The 16,199-nt window shown below is 37.4% G+C and overlaps 1 protein-coding gene and 1 long non-coding RNA gene across 7 annotated transcripts in view; both read left to right on the forward strand.

Annotated features, from left to right (window-relative positions):
• The window catches only part of LOC140331478 (uncharacterized), a 276,876-nt gene that overhangs the window by 227,995 nt on the left and 32,682 nt on the right, over nucleotides 1–16,199 (forward strand). The window lies entirely within an intron of this gene.
• HYCC1 (hyccin PI4KA lipid kinase complex subunit 1) overlaps nucleotides 1–16,199 on the forward strand; it is a 60,697-nt gene that overhangs the window by 11,816 nt on the left and 32,682 nt on the right. For 5 of the 6 annotated variants that reach the window (XR_011920938.1, XM_072412527.1, XM_072412528.1 and 2 more), the window contains 3 exons: nucleotides 9,156–9,235; nucleotides 9,985–10,086; nucleotides 12,552–12,731. Coding sequence is in view for 5 of the 6 variants with exons in the window: in XM_072412527.1 (XP_072268628.1) it covers nucleotides 9,188–9,235; nucleotides 9,985–10,086; nucleotides 12,552–12,731 (330 nt within the window). In the remaining variant the exon portion in view is untranslated. Of the gene's footprint in view, nucleotides 1–4,190; nucleotides 4,346–9,155; nucleotides 9,236–9,984; nucleotides 10,087–12,551; nucleotides 12,732–16,199 lie in introns of those variants that run through there. The other variant, XM_072412526.1, reaches the window with a different exon arrangement.

The following is a 16,199-nucleotide window of genomic DNA, read 5'->3' on the forward strand; positions in this document are numbered from 1 at the left end:
ACAATGGAGAGGTTACAGAATAAAATGTACACAATGTATCTACAGTTGTACAGTAACTCTAATCAAAGTATTAAAAAAATACAGTTTTAGAGTCTATCTGTATATATTGCCTAAATGTTGTTCTAAGACAGCATTGCTGAATGGGTATATATAATTATATTACCTCTACAGAAAGGCTATCTTTTTTTTTTTTTTTTTTTTTTTTTTTTTTTTGTTTTTTTCCTGTTCTAGGCAGTTTTTTAAAGATATTTTTAAGTAAAGCAATCTCTATTGTGAAAGTGCTTTCTGCATACAAACTATAAAGCTTTGCACAATTTGGAGGCACGGCCTTTATGATGCAAGGAAAGGCTTGTGTCTGAATAGTTTATAGAAATTTTGATGGTTTCCATCACAACAGACGCAATATGAGATGTTTCGCACTTCCTGTGTATTATTGGCTGGCTTTTGTCAGAAAGTGAATTGGTTTTAGTAATATGGCCTTTCAGTACACAGCTGTTCTGAAAGTATTTATTCTGCACTGCATCACTCTAGCTGAGATTTATATCTAAAATGTTCTGGTCCCTAGCTAGGGCACTAAAAATATATTTTTAATAATTATTTTTAAATTATTGTTTAACATAAAGAAACGTAGTATCTCAATGCTTGCGGCGCTTATTTGGTGAAATAAAGTGGCTAAAATTAAAAATTACACACATTTAACATGTTTCTAAAATAAAGATCCTTTTTCGTGATTTGTGTACTGAGCCTAATAAATAGATTTCAAAAGAAGTTTATTTGTCCTTGCCTGCAGTTAGGGTGCAGATGCGCACCAGTTGCATGTAAACAGAGCTGTGGTTACATTGGTATGGGCCTGTTAGCTCTCACAGTGCGGGCAGGTTCACACCTTTGGAATCAATCAGTCCTGCACTGCTTCCAGCGACTGGCACCTTGCCAGCTGCTGGGCCACTCATTCTACATTGCTGGTTATTAAAGAACCAGCGCCTGCACATTTGACAGCTGTTGGCAGTGAACAGTATTAGTACCTCTCCCTGTCATCCTTTTTAGAGGTTCTTGCCGGGTGAAGCCGCATTTGGGTTTCTTCAGAGGTTTCCTGGCACAGGGAAGTGGTAAATACACCAGAATCTCCTGGCCAGTGTGAACATGGCCTAAAAGGGAAAATAAAGGCAGAGGTAGAATATTATTGTTGCAGATTTGCTTGGTATTGCAGCACGAATTTCAAAAACTAATGTTAGTCTACCTGTGTACTTTTAATATCAATATATTTTTGCTTTCATTGGCGGAACCTTTTAGAATGAGCTAAACAAACACACCAGAATAGTTTATAGTGTACTTCCAGACTTTTTATTTGAATGGCCTTGTAAAGTGAGGTATAGCTTGGGTATACACAACGATGCTCATAAAACCAGTAGTAAAAGACTGGTTGGAAAATTTACCATATAATATGTTTAGATGAGTTTGTTTTTTATTAACAGCTGTGGTTTTGGTAGGCATACATGCAGTGGATTTCGGGAGATGTGTTGTAAGTCTCCTATTAAGTTGAACCTCTGAGAGCTTTTATTATGTATTTGTAACAGCTTTTAGGGACTTGATGATATTTGCCTGTTTCAGCTTGCCAAGATTTATGTTCAATAATACTGATGACAGCAAATTTAAAAAGAGTTGTGTAAAGATTGTGTTTGTGTTACACCAACGCTATACACATCCTAGGACCCAGGTGACCTGTACAGTTCCTGCAGGTGCCTATTTCCGATAAAAACACTTGTTCTACAACTGGGTGGAATAAAACCTGCATCATTGTTCTTTGCCAGTACCCAGACCTTATGAGTCCCAACTTGCCAGAGACCTTTTATATAATGTTGATGGCTGTCCAATTATCTCACTTTAGGAGCCCGCTGCTTTGTGAATATTCTGACTGTCCGCAGAACGAGAAAAAAGGTACACGTGTTTTGGGGGAAATAGATATACATATATTGCATTCTATCCTAAATGCAATCATCAATCAAAACCTAATTTATACTTATCCAAAATCTAAATCCTTGTTTTGTAAAGAAACAACGGCAGGCAGATAAATGCTTGGTATTTGAGTAATAGGATGGCTCTTATAAGCTTCAAGTTCAGCTGGGATAATCGCACTGTTAGAATTCAGCTGTTCACACTTGGAAATTCAAGCTTTCCCTTCGCTTTGGGTCTGTTCCCAGTGGTTCATCCCAGGTGCATGACATGAAAATACTCATTGGAAATCTAGCTTCTCGTCTAAACCTGATGATTTTAAACAGGATGCAAATAATATTAAAAGGTTCTGATTTAACCCCACAGATAGACAGCTTGCTGCAAGTAATTAGGAAACCGATGCTGCATAGCCATAGCAAAAATGTAGTGCTAAATGACCGTATCAATTAGGCTGGAGTTACTTTGATTATGACTTTTTATGATCTGAATATATGTCCAGGGTAAATACTTTACAAATTAACAAGAGTCAAACAGGCAGGTGCCCTAAAATTTTCATTAATGAAGTGAAAAAGTTAACATTATCTGAAGCATATCAGACTTTTAATGCAACACTAAAGATTCAGAAATGTTAGGACGTGTGTTGTATATTCCTTATAACTGTAAAAGTGGTCTCTCAAAGGTGCTGTGTATTAATAAACAATTATTACCTTTTATTAGACCTTAATCCATGCTTTACAAAGCCTATAGGCATGTCGCTAACTGAGAGTGGACCATAACCTAATGTATGGTAATTCTTGTCCATCTATTTTGTAGATATTGAAATGGCCTTTTATACTGTTTGTTTAAGCTGAAAGAGTGCTTAGTTCGGGGTCCTTTAAAAATCCCTAAAGACCTATGACATTTTTTGAATGTATGAAGTCTAGGATATCTTGTCTGTGAACAGAATTTCATGGGTACAGGTAGAGGAATAGCAATATTAGAAAGTAATGTCTGACATCAGACTGATGTAACCTTGTCATTAGTAAATGTGTGCAAATATATATATATTTCTTTACATGAATAAGCAGAATAAATTTTCCTTTTTAACGTGACTCTGCTTATACCTGATGCACTTGTCAGTCTGCCAGTTATGAGAATTGAATTGTCCGGAAAAAGGTATAAGCACTGATGGTGGTGTGTGTGTGTGTATATATATATATATCTATCTCTATCTATCTCTACTGGAGCATTGCTGTTCTTGTCACGTCCTGGGAGTGACTCGCTGTTAATTCTGCTTGTTTACTAATCTCGGTTTGAGCGGTATAATTTGAGCCAATTGGGTACTACCGTGTTGTTCAGCGCTGGCAGCCAACATGTTTTGGGCATCTGAGAATGGGGTGGGAGAAATGTAGAGATTGCTTAGAGGAAGGTGGATAGTACAGAGCTAAGATCTGCAAGAAAGTAATGTCAAGAAAGTAGGTAGGCAGCACAAAATAGTGGCATCTCTGTCTTGGTTGTATATGTGAAAGGGGTGTGTGAACTGCAAATAAAACTGGTTGGGCAGGTGAAGCAGTTCAGTTCCAATAAATGGTGTATGCTCCCATTGTGCATTGAGCTCTGCTTTAATAACACATAATTTTGTTAAGGTTGAGAGAGGCTGGAAGAAATAATGTTCAGGTCAATCATCCGCCTCTCAAAGAACCCCTAGCAACTTCTGCAGGAATGTTGATGTCACAGAGAATACCTGCAACTACAATGCACATTGCTGGAAGAAGCACAAGTAGTACAAATATAATAAAGACATACAGGGATTAGGAACAGCCAAATGTGTGCTGATGATGCTTTTAGTTTTCTAAAGTCACCGGGCTCTGGAGCAAATGACTGTTCAGCCATGACAGCATGACATGCTTGTGAATAAATAAATTCTGAAGAGACTACCTAGAAGTATAAAGTGATTAACCCAACCCACATGTGTACATAATGTGGCTTTAGCTAAGAAGAGAATGTGTTGGCACTAGGCAACCAAGGACTCTGCTGTGCAGTATCGGTAACCCAGGTTCAAACTTTCATGGAAGCGGAGCATATGAAAAAGATCGGAGTAATCAGTCTTGCACATCAGGACTATTGAATGAGGTGTATTGCAGCAACAAAAGCAACATCTGGGGGGAAAAAACATAATTGGGCTATTATATGAAGAAGCTCGGTGAACATTACAAGTGAGGAAAGTTTTGTCATTTGTATGTTTGTAACACCAGCACTGTTAATTATAAATTTTTTATTTTTTTGGGACTAGACTAGAACACTTTTTGGTCTGAAAGTGAGATAATTTATAATAGATCTAGATCCTTGCACTAGTGGTCAAAGCCCTGGATGAGTAGCCCAAACCATGACGTGGTGGAGTTGAATCCTTTGGCAGGTAAATTAATACATGCATCCCACCTCTTTGCTTACCTGTTAACTTAATATTCACCTTTTTAGATCTCCTCTTTTTTTTGTATTGTTTGGGTTGGCTTTTTCTTTCTAAATCCCTTCCAGTGTCATTTATGCTAAGTGAGCTCTTGAGGAATAAAATAAGGAAGTTGTTTGTGTGGTTTTGTGTAAGATTTCCCAGATGGTACATATGATTTGTCTCAGCCGAGCTCCTCTCCTGCATGGCAACAAATCCCACAGGGTATGTGAGGAAATAATGTCATTGTAACGATAACGCTTCGGTGTTACTAGATTGTAAGCTCTTCGGGGTAGGGTCCTCTCCTCCTGTATCACTGTCTGTATTAGTCTGTCATTTGCAATCCCTATTTAATGTACAGCGCTGCGTAATATGTTGGCGCTATATAAATCCTGTTTAATAATAATAATAATAATAATGTCTCACAGTGTATAGAGTTCATGGTCAGTCTTGTGATTATGATCCATTATGACTAAGGTTTAGAAGAAGAACTTCTGGCTATTGGTTAAATACAAAGATAAAATTCATGTTTTAGGCTGTTTTACCTGCCATGCTTTTCTGTTTATTTTTATCCAGATGGGTCATGCCCTTTTCCCTGGTATGTTATGAATGATTATGATGGGGGAATGGATGGCAAACTATGGTCATCTCTGTTTCCTCCTGCCAATTATTTTGCTGCAAATTTGAATGCCACACAAGTGATTAGCTCCTTGTACTTCTCTCCTTCTCCCAGTTTGAGTTCTGCTGGGGATTGTGGGAAAGCTAAGACTAAGGCTACGTACGCCCATCAGATAATTCTTGCCTGATACAAACAGGCTCATCCTGGGCCAGAATCTGACGTGTACAGAGGTCGACCTATGTCGTTCATGAATATATCCTGACGGATCCATGTGTGACCGATAATAAATGACCTCGATAGAAGCGAAGGGAGGAGAGCACAGCAAGGTGCGGCTCGCTTGTTCTCCCCTCACAATAGAAGAGAAAGATGCTATGTGTACAGTGCTTATTCACTCATCTGTAACTCCTTTGTTTCTGGAAATGATAGATAACTTCCAGCAACAATAATTAGGTGCGTGTACGCAGATTAAGTCAAATTCTGGTATCTTTGCATGTTGCATTTAAAATTCATTCAAAGCAACATTTCATGCCAAATGAAAGGTATTTTCACCACTTTGCCTTTCAGCCAGAGGGAGCCTAATATACAAGAAAGCATTTCATCCCTTTACAAGTGTGCATTCTCATAGGATTTTAGAGCTGCATTATTTTTCTTTCTGTAATAGTTGGCCGCTAAGAGGGAAGAAATTAGATGGTCTTCAATACTTCCTCTCATAACTCTTGATGAGCCACAAATTGGTGTATCTACACTCTTTAGAAATATTTACTGTGCAGCATGCTCAGTTCTGTTCAGCCTCCTGAACCTTCACTGCTGGGTCCTGCTGATTCTCACATGCTCGCCACATCTTATTTCCGATGTGGGTCGTCCCCGGTTAAGGACATTGGACACGTGGACGACTCCTAGATACAAACGGGGCTTCCCTGCTCCCTCCTGTGCAGGACAGAGGCTTGATGGGGGAGGGAGCGGTTTGCATGACTTGTAGAAGAAATCTTTTGCTAAACACAGCTGAGGTTGTGGGTGATCTTGGGGGGTGAGCTCTTGTGCAAGCTTGTGTAACTCTTTATTGACCAAGACAAACTCTGCAGTTACCGTACTTTTTGCATATCAAAGCACAGCTTGCTCAAGAAGTTAATGAATGTCTAGGCTCCATAAAGATTTTTGCTTAGTTTTTTTGCTTTGTGTGTGATTAACTCACACTGAGGCATTTTATACAGTAACTGACACCACGTTGCCTAATAATATGTTGAGACAAACATCTGTCATAATTGCATTTAATAAAATAATGTACCCGTTCGACTTACATACAAATTCAACTTAAGAAAAAACCTACAGTCCCTATCCCGTATGTAATCAGGGGACTACCTGTAAAGGCAGTTTACCAATTATAGAACAAATGTTGCAGCAAATTAACTAGTAGGTGGGTCCTCCTCCAGTGTCCCCATGCTCCATCTCCCTCCATAATGGGTCTATGTTCAGTAATGGCCTCTATCCACAGTGCTATCCCTGTATTTAGTACCCATGATGTCCCCATGCTTGGTTGCCTCACAAATCCTAAGCAATTTAATAATACACTTTATCACGGCACCATTATCTCCTGGACGTGATCATTGTGTCTCCTGCTTGGAGTGCAATGCATAACGGAGGGCCCAGCTAACGTGTTGACTATAAGAGTAAGGGACTGTTACGGTTGCCACATAAATACAGGGGAAAAAATGTACTTTGCACATTTGCTAACATCTTGTCAGTCAGTTGCCCCTTATTTCCTTTTATGTTGTTAACATGATGGTCTTATAGATCTCCCAGCATATAGGAAATTGATGTCTTTGAGTCCGTGGTGTGTCGTATTATTTGTTACTGTTCAGTGAAGCAGTTACCTTTAGTCATCCCTCCAGCACCTTATTTCTCGAAATCCTCCTGTGTCCCCTGTCCTGTTTGCATTCCACCAATTAAAACCTACATAGTATGTGTATTAATAGCAGTCAGCATTTTCTTTTCGTTCACTCAGTTTAGGCTACGTTGATTTATTTAATATTATTTGATTTTTTTATTTATTGATATATTTTTCATTAGTTTTCTGAACTGTACAGACTGGTCATTATATGTTGCCAGAGTCCTCATTATTTTATTTATTTATTTTTGCTGTTCTTCTGTATGTTGTCTGACACCATGGCCACCTCTAGTTCAGTACTGGTGACCAGGCTTGTGTGTGTGCGTGTAAAATATATATATATTATATGCTGTAACACTCTTCAATAGAAGACAAGTTGCACAAGCGTTCTTTGTTTATCTGAGTTCAGTTGGAGGTGCCTAGAGCTCAATTTTCTTTTATGTTACATACTTCTTCATTCTGCACCAATATGTCAGCTTGACATCTCCTTGTTTCAGTAGAGTTGTTTTGTTGCATTGGAGCATTTGTGCAAGGCGTTTCTAACGTCTGTGTAGTAGTTCTTAATTACACAATTACACAAAACTTGGAAACTTGAGAGAACAATATACGCCTTTTAAATTTTATAGCAAACATGCCGCATTTGTCATTGTGTAAATGTTGTAATGGAGATCCCTGCTTGTTGGCTAAATTCAACAGGTAGCTGGTATTTGTATGTCTAAATGTATTGATAAATACTCATTCAGTTAAAACATTTTCACTTTATCTTAAAATAAAAATCTTTTATTGAGCAGCCATATAGCGCATTTATAGGTTTGTACCGTGCAAACATAATGAGAAAAGCTTCCTACAAATGCCCCAAAGGATAACTGATGCCAAATGTTGAAAAAAAAGAACGCAATTATTGTGATTCCAATACATTGCCTCTGTGGTGCTTGGTAGTGTTTTGGGGGAATCCCTAAAGGCACATGCAAATATTAAGGACCTATTTGTAGTGAATGGTCACTATGGCTTGCCATAGAAAATGTGATTTGTTTTGAATGGCAAATCAATACACTGTTATACCGGTATTATAGTTGTTTGTAAATGTTTGTTATAAAAGAAAGTCTCTGGTGCACGTCCCCACCCCCTCCTTGTTTAGGGACAATTCCAGCACACCCAACATAAATGGCTGCACTTTATTGCATGTTAATGGGTTTTATTAGCATAATGCATAGTGCGAAGGAGGCATTTGGGAAACATAATTATTTAAGATTTAATAAAATAAATTATTATTAATAATTACATTTTCTGCTATCCCCGTGTTTTAGTGGTGTGTTTATGTTGGCATTCCATTTAATATAAAATATGTAATGAAGAAATTAGTGCATATCAATTATTTAATACATTTTTTGTTTCACAATTATAAGTGAATGTACAACTGGAAAGCATTGTGATCATTTCACATCTATGGCACTCTTTTTCCATTTTCTGTATAAAAAGCAGATGTATTTTGGACTTTAATTGTTTAAAGGTTAAATAATTGCTCATTAAATACCAATGCATTTTCTGTAGACAATTTGTTTTTAACCTAGCTAAAGCTTTCTGATATCCTTAATTTTATCTGCTTTTTCTTTTTTCTGCCTAGAATGCCACAACAATATTTGCTGTTATTTGACAAATCCTCTGCATTTTTCCAAAATTGGCCCAACCATGAACGCCATTTAATTGGTTAATAAAATATTAACAAATTAAATTGGGAGATGTCTTAGAGACCATCTGTAGGCTTTGCTGAAATATAATGAATTGAGGGTCTGAATCTTTTGCAGAGATTCATCCAGTTCCTCTAGATACATGGGGGATGGATGCAGAAGCACACAGTACTCAATTCACCCTGGAACTATTGGTAGCAATGCTTTTGGATGGGTGTTGGAACTGGTTGGGTTTTTTTTCATTGTGAAATTGGCATTGTGCACATAGAAAAAAGATTCGCTTGTTATCTTTGTGGGAAAAAAACCCTAAAAAATTGGATTAGCTTGTGATTTCCAAACATAATATACAAAGAGATTTCTAAATCGGTGTTTTCCCCAGCCCCTTTTAGCTGGGCGCACCACCCAGCACTTTTCAGCAACCACCTGGCTTTTTTTGGGAGCTTACTGAAGTGTCACAATACAGGGGCTGACACCCGCCTATATTTTCTTCCCACCCAGCTTAAAAAAATTTCCGGGTTGAGCACTGCTAATTGTACTACCTAATACAAAGTACCCGGCAATCCCCTTATGTCTCTTATTTTCTTTTAGGAGGTCAGTTGTAAGCTGCTAGATGTGGGAAGATGTCCACAGAAAGAGGAGTTGTTGAGGAATGGTTATCAGAATTCAAGGTAATTATTAACTTATATATCTGAGTAAAAGTATCATAATCTTTTTATATTCTTGTTGCTGAGGTTTTATTTGTTTTTAAGAGCTTGAAAACCGTTTGTTTGGTTCTCGTTGTGCTGTCAGCCTTCAGCGTTCTCACCTTGTGTGATTCATAGCTTTAATTCCCCCCCACATGAAAAATTTTTGTGTGAGGGCAAAAATAATAACATTATTATTTATTTTTTTTTTTTTTGCTGCATTTTTCTGCAAAATTTACCAGCTATAAACTGACAGGCAGAACATTTCTAATTTTTACATTCATTGTGGTAATGTTACTGGCATTTGAGAAATGGAAAGCTTCAGCAGTACATTTGTTTAGCTTTAGAAATGAGCATAGTGATTAAAGACAAAAATAAATTTGTATTTGGCTCAATGCCTCTAGCTAGCATTTGTATGTAATGGGGGGAGGACTGTAAATGTGTTGCTGTGACTTATTAAGAAACTGACCTTAGACAATCGTGTTCCCTTAAAGTTAACATTTTTATTATATAACCTTGTGCTTTTTTCATGCAGATGTCTAAAATGTACATGCAGCTAATAATCATGTGTTGGTTAATGATGTGATTGCTTAGCCTGAATAAGCTTGAATTTAGCATACAGCTTGTGCTAATACTTGAAGACTAAAAGCCTTTTCCATACAGTACTCAGAATACTGCTAGAAGGGGAGATGGACCTCTGATTAATGTTTGTAAAGAAGATGTTTTGTTTTTAGATTCTACCCGAGGCTTCCATTACAAGTTATGCTGCCAGTTTGAAGGAAAAGACGTCTTTGGTATCTGCGTTATATGAAGTGATTCAGGAGCCTCAGAGCGAGGTAAGGAACATGTCAAATCTAAGTTTATTATGTGCAGTTTCCATGCAGAAACAAGGGGACCAACCAATGAATTGCTGTTACGATTTTGGCCATGGATTGGAGGTGCATTTGATTTTTACATAATTGCTAAACTTTAACTTGTTTTTTACTACTTCAATTACTTCTGAACCTAAACTGATTTTGGTAGGTCGCATGGTTTACAATGAAGTGACAACCAGGTAAGGTAGAGTTCTTGTAAGGGTTGTGCTGTAAACATCTAGATTGCGTGCTTTACCAACCCAAATTTATGCCTTTAAAGCCAAAGTCCAGCTTGGATCACAAAATAAAAGGATGGGGTCCCCAGCAGCTCAAAAAAAAAATAACAATAAAATAATAAAAATAAAACTATCTCTGAAGTGCTGTCTCTTGAATATTCACACTCGCTGTGATCCAGCACTCATCCTCTCCTGAGTTAAAAAATGCCAAGGCAATCATAAGCTCACCTCTCACCCTGGACTTAAAAGAGAATGCTTCAGAGAATGGCAACACTTTATTACAGCTGAAAATAGTCACTCTTGAGTGCAGACTGTGGTTTTAAAGAGCACCAGTAATACATCCTCTCTAGATCAGGAGATGAATGTGCAGGGAGAGGCAAAGAAAAGCCAAACCATACAGGCAGGGTAAATTGCTCAGAGGTTGGAGGTTTGGGTTGATTATGCAATTGGCCTTAATTTGAACAGCAAAATTAGGCCCATTTATAATAAACCATATCTTGTAAGATGCACGGTGTTAATCCATGTGAATGATTGTTATCTGGGAAATATCGGGTATTTAGCTGAATATGAACATGCCATAGTGTATGGCCAGTTTTAGCTGCTTGCTTCTGTTGTGTATGAAATGAAGAGTGAATGGGCACAGAAAACCACTTCATAATGCCAGCCCCTGTTGGTTTTGTGCATGAGCCCTGAGCTGCAGTTTTTTTGGATGGGTGAAGAGTTACTGAAGATCTGCATAATGCTCATCACATAATATATTTCGAAGTATGGTTTTAAGTAAAACCGCAAGTTTAATCCATCGATTAGAAGAAGGCAAAGGAAGCAAACTGCTGAGTTAAGAAATGTTTGTTTTCTTGAAGGTAGTGTAGGTGGAAACAGTACTTTAAATCTATGCTGCAGCTTAGCAACCCACTCAGCCAGCTTTTATTGAGATTTTACATGCATCAGAAACTAACGGTTTATGTGAAAAAGCCTGCCTTCAGAGCTTGATATAATTTAAGTCTGTAGTGCTTTTCATCACAGAGTGGTAACACTTATGGTAAATGGAAAATGTTCATAGTTTTAACCTTGGTTTGTTGCCTTCTATGGCAGTGGCTGGGTTACCTTGAAATTGCTGTAGTGTGTCATGTCATTTAAAAAAAAAAAAAAAAAAAAGTTTAATATTTTACTTTTTAAAACAAAATCTCACACCAACCACAGTTTGTGTCTAAAATGTGTAAACACCATAATTCCACTACACGTTTTAGAAAAGATTTTTGAAGAAGAGAAAACTGCGGTGTCCCATTTCTCACTTTGAGGACTGTATGTAGAAATACAAATGTAATCTTTTGTTTCTGGCTGTCACTTCCTTAAAATATGCCTTTATTGAACAGATCTCGTTCAGAAAAAAAGGAACTGGTCTGCTCTTAGACAGGCCGGAATGTTTCACTTTTGGTTTGTATCCTAGAAGGCAGTTAAAGGACGTTTTTTTTAATTTTTCAATGTTATTGTTAATTCTTTTTTTGCTATTTTGATGCAGTGTATTGTGCATATTGTTTTCATAATATTGATTTGAATCAATAGCAGGATGTGTGAATTATTCATGTTACATTATATTGTGCTGAAAATACTCTACTGACCTGTATTAAAGGGCTTTCAGGACTAAGTGCTGAGCTCTGCTTTAACACATTGTTGTTACCTACAAATCTTGTGTGATGGATAGATATAGAGGACATACTAAATTCTTTACTTTCTGGAGGAAATTCTGCTTCCAATCAAGACTTCATGTGACCAAATGCAAGTAAATTGGATTACAACTACCATTTATTAAAACGTTAGTCAAATGCAGCTGTAATCCTACCCTTTCAGCAAAGTTTAGATGACCCAATGCCAGATTCCTTGTGGTTGCAATGAAAGGTACCTAAAACAGCATTTTTCCCAGATAAGTCTTTCAGCACTTTATTTATTAAAATAAAAGTGAAATGCAAGAAAAAACAGCCAACACCAGCCAAATGTTTAGTTTTTCAATTCTCCCCAGACAATAATACCAAAAACAAAGTAAGGTTTTTACATTTTAGTGAAGGTCCACCTAGATGGCACATAAAAAGAAGGCAGTACTGCATGCACATCAGTGTGAATAGGCTATATTGTATAACTTTGGTTTCATTTGTACCAGTCAGTAATCATGTTAAATTTCCTAATGCGAGATGTCTGATGTTCTTCTGATGACAGTTGTTGGAGCCAGTCTGCCACCAACTCTTTGAGTTCTACAGAAGCAGAGAAAAGCACCTGAGGACATTCACGCTTCAATTCCTTCCAGAGCTGATATGGTGCTACCTGTCTGTGTCCACCAGCAGAGATCTGCAGAGCAGTGGATGTATCGAGGCTCTGCTTCTGAGCATCTACAATCTGGTCAGTATATACAAGAGAACTGACTCCCTCCAATGTATTTGCATGCTTGCATAGTGTGTGTTTGCATGTATGAAGGGGTGTGAATGGGCCCTTAGTGATGACTTAAACAGCTGCAATTTCAGTTGATTTTTGCAACAGTGTTGGAAATTCTTAATTTATGTGCTTAGAATTTATATTACTTTGTTAGGTAAATTACCTTGTTTTATTTTTAAAACAAAAGAATGTACAGCAATGCTGATACAACTTGATGTAGATTAGGAAGTGAAATACTGCTCAGATTCATCTGGAATCAATCTGTTGGCAACCAGAATGGTCTCAAAAATGATAAAAAAATTTTATTAGGCATTTTAAACCGCGTACAATGGCATAAGATAAACAAACTATCAATAGACTTATAAATACAAAAATGTTTTAAACATTGATATCATGCGAGAACAAGATGTGTATTATGGCCCTATTTGGAGCGTCAACTATATGAACATCAAATAAGGCTTGAAAAAAATATAACTACTCAAACTGATCCTGAGTGTTAGCTGAATGCATCTGAAGCGGTCTTTATGGGCTTCTCTAGATAGGCCTTTAGGGGTTCGGTGTGTTGTAAAGTGAGCACCCTGCAGCTCTGTAAACTACATATAAAATCATTTGTGGCCAGAGAATTTTTGATAGAATAATAAGGCCTAAAGGAAAAAAAAATGTCTTCTATATAAGGTATATTTTTTAAATGAATATATGTGAACACTTGGCAAAAATTAGAGCAGCACACAGGCAGCCAATGCACTGTTTTGTATGATATGTATTTTACTTAAGTAAATGTGACAGTATTCATGTCCTCCCTTAGAGGACATTTATTCTGTCTCTCCTGCCTAGGGGTGATAGTTTTGCTTGCTGCTTGAGACTCGTCTAGTATGGATGCTGGGATTTAGATGTTAAGCATTTTAGACATAGTGCACAGAAGGTGCCCATGGTCCTGATTAATCCCCATGTGGTTTGTTGAGAGCTATATTTTTATTAAGATTTTCTGGTGTTTAATATTTTCTGGCAAAACTGCTGTGTTAGGACTAAGACTAAACCAAACCTGGATTGTGTATTGATGTCATATATTAGCTTTTAGTTCAGAAGGTGGATAAAATAAAGCATCTTTCTAAAGCTGATCCGCCCAGTCTAGTAGCCAGTTGGGAGTTTCTCAGTTTTTTTAAGTCATTTAAAGGAAGCAGTGTACGTGTGACTTTTGATTTGGCAACAGTCTATTGCAATGCCCTACACAATAAAGCTCAGACTGGGAGGGGGAAGCAGCAGCCAGTCATTTTGTTCTGCAGTGCTCATGTGCTAACCAGGAGCATTCTGATTTGCAGAGACGGCAAAATAACAGATGACCTCATCAGTCTGCTGCTTCACTGTTCAATCATAAGCCAAGGGAGGGGCAAGACCTGAAAGTGTTACCTAACTGCAGCAGAGGAAATCAGGTCTATTTCCCTGCCAGATGAGGCTGTGCTGCGTGACGACTATGTAAATCTCAGAACTAGTTGAAAAGAAATAAAAATTATTTTAGAGTTATTTTTAATGAAACCATGTGGTTTTGGCAATAAGCATGGCTTAGCTAGTGTGAGATCTGCTTTACATAGGCAAAAAACAAACAAGTCCTTTACTTATCCATCAGCCTAGTTCCACAGCTCCCAGTTGTAAAAGTTTCTTCCAGCAGTGTGTTCTGGAACACATCAAATAATAAAAAAAATAATATTTTGCTCATTTAACCATATATGAGCTACAAGTAAGAGATCTAACAAATATTTGTATAAAATAGCCCTGAAAATATAAAAAGCCAAGTTTGACTTGCTCTAAAGTAGCACTGATGTGCAAACATGTGTAGTTATCTTTCAATTTCGTATTTTCTGTTTTATTCTAAAAAATAGTAATGATATCGAAAACATAAATGTGGTGTAAGTTCCTTGGATAGAGCAGCTTAGGAGGGTATGCTAGAAGATACATACAAAGTAAAATCTAATGCCCAAGGTATCCCTTTTTAGGTTTTAGTTTGTTTATTCATGGGTTGGTATCAGTTACTGCCCTCTGTCCATGTTCCACACCTGATTGAAAATGTATATATTGCTAGTGATTCCCATAGATCAGTGTAGGAAATGCTGGTATAGCATGAATTACACCTAATATGCAATATGTACAGAAAGAAAAGTGTGTGTGTGTGTGTAATTTGGCTGTTGGCACATTTTATAATTTTCCATCAGCTTCAACTACAGAACATTATCGGATATAGAAAAAATTAAGAAATGACCTTCAGACCGGAGATTTGATTGTATTCCAGCACAATTTTGATGACTTGGCCATTCAGAGCTGGTAAACAAATAACACTATGGGTATCATGTATGTCATTAAAAGGTCATTGGAATCTCTAACAATTGCCATGTGTATAGCCAGCATTTGGGATGGTAGAGGAGCATAGATGTACAATGCATTTTCTATTTTCACCTTTTATAGGCGAATCTATATTTATTTGCATTTCAAAAGGTAAATTGCAAAGTACAGTCATAAGAAAGAACAATATGAAAATAGAGCAATTGTACATGCAATAAGGATCATAGTTAGAAACAATATAAAACAATAATAATACAGGAAGGTTGGTTGGGGAGCTAGGGAAGGGCCAACAGAGGGTGAGGATACCTGGGCATCATAGTCTAAAAGAACCGTGAAATCAAAGACGTAGTCTGGACAAGTGAGGGGGAGGAGGAGTACATCAACCTTATTGATCAGCGGGCTTTTTTACCTTTTAATAAAGTATTTTGCCAGTTAATAGCTCTGTCTTGAATTGGAAAACCATTCAACGTATCCGGCAGCTGTTCGATGCAGAAACTGGCATTTGGCTTTGTAACTCTTAGTCCAGTTGGTGAGAGTTATATTGCTGGCCTTGCATGCAGTGGCTTCATATTTACAGCTTTTTGTGTAAGAAAATAAAATGAAAGTATGGTATTCTTGATTGCAAGGATTTTCCCTCCAGGACTATATAAATGATGGCAAGTCTTGGTCAGTTGAATTGCTTCTGGTATTCTTTCTGGCCCTTTCAATTGGAGTTTTCCTCTGTAAGCTCCATTCACCTTCCTAAAATTGAATTGCATTACTCATTATTTGGCAGAAGTAAGGATTTTTGGGCGGGAAGGTAACCTTTGGAGGTAGCCATTGAATAATCTGGCCCTCCTGCCATGTCTTCCTTCCTAGTTAGTAGGTGGGGAATCCCCCTGGTTTACTGCACACAGCCACCCGCAACTTCATTGCCTGCAGTGTCTGAAACTTCAGGTTTGTATTTAACAGCAATCAAGACAGGAAACCAGAATTATAATTTAGAGAAGAGAAGCGGTAGATTGTGTACTTGGCAGTGGAACATTTAACAAGATGGAATGAATTAATGCAATGTAGTCCAAAATTGTCATATGAAAATGAGCTCCACTTTCAACACTAGAG

This window comes from Pyxicephalus adspersus, chromosome 5, assembly GCF_032062135.1.
Source record: "Pyxicephalus adspersus chromosome 5, UCB_Pads_2.0, whole genome shotgun sequence".
Classification (NCBI taxonomy): domain Eukaryota; kingdom Metazoa; phylum Chordata; class Amphibia; order Anura; family Pyxicephalidae; genus Pyxicephalus; species Pyxicephalus adspersus.